This window comes from Stegastes partitus, unplaced genomic scaffold (assembly GCF_000690725.1).
Source record: "Stegastes partitus isolate 25-593 unplaced genomic scaffold, Stegastes_partitus-1.0.2 Scaffold1120, whole genome shotgun sequence".
Lineage (NCBI taxonomy): Eukaryota > Metazoa > Chordata > Actinopteri > Pomacentridae > Stegastes > Stegastes partitus.
Genome location: NW_007578851.1, coordinates 60,239 through 61,105, shown reverse-complemented (window position 1 = coordinate 61,105; position 867 = coordinate 60,239). Strand labels below are relative to the sequence as shown.

The window sequence follows — 867 nt, the reverse complement described above, 5'->3', positions numbered from 1 at the left end:
TCTCTTTAACATCAATAGTTTACTGACAACAGAAACACAAAACCTCCACAAAAAGACACAAAAAAAGAAAATATGTGTCTTTTTTCCAAAACAATCCAAGAACATTGAGGATAAAATGGAGGCTTCACGCTGTCCAGGTGAGTCCAGGTGAGTCCAGGTGAGTCCAGGTGAGTCAGTTGGCTGTCAGTTTGCTCTCCACAGCCTCAAACACAGAGTGAGGATCTTGATCAGCATCTATATGAACGGCATCTGGATACACAGACTGAACACACACACACACACACACACACACACACACACACATACATTAATTTGCTTGTTTTTTTTTGTTTTAGCATCCTCCTGCCACAGCTTTACCATGAACTCAGACTGTTTGACTGCGTCAGTGTATCAGGTGTGTTCAGGTGTGTTCAGGTGTGTCAGGTGTGTCCAGGTGTGTCCAGGTGTATCAGGTGTGTTCAAGTGTTTCAGGTGTATCAGGTGTGTTCAGGTGTGTCCAGGTATGTTCAGGTGTGTTCAGGTGTATCAGGTGTATCAGGTGTGTTCAGGTGTGTTCAGGTGTGTCCAGGTGTATCAGGTGTGTCCAGGTGTGTTCAGGTGTGTCCAGGTGTATCAGGTGTGTTCAAGTGTTTCAGGTGTATCAGGTGTGTCCAGGTGTGTTCAGGTGTATCAGGTGTGTTCAGGTGTATCAGGTGTTCAGGTGTATCAGGTGTGTTCAGGTGTGTTCAGGTGTATCAGATGTGTTCAGGTGTGTCCAGGTGTGTCAGGTGTACCAGGTGTGTTCAGGTGTGTTCAGGTGTGTCCAGGTGTATCAGGTGTGTCCAGGTGTGTTCAGGTGTGTTCAGGTGTGTCCAGGTGTATCAGGTG

At 46.5% G+C, this 867-nt stretch overlaps 1 protein-coding gene across 1 annotated transcript in view; it reads right to left on the bottom strand.

Annotated features, from left to right (window-relative positions):
• Positions 1–867, bottom strand: part of ak8 (adenylate kinase 8) — a 9,919-nt gene continuing 9,052 nt past the window's right edge. The window contains exon 15 of the mRNA XM_008296329.1: positions 1–262. Coding sequence (XP_008294551.1) covers positions 173–262 — 90 coding nt within the window. The 3' untranslated portion in view covers positions 1–172. The remainder of the gene's footprint in view (positions 263–867) is intronic.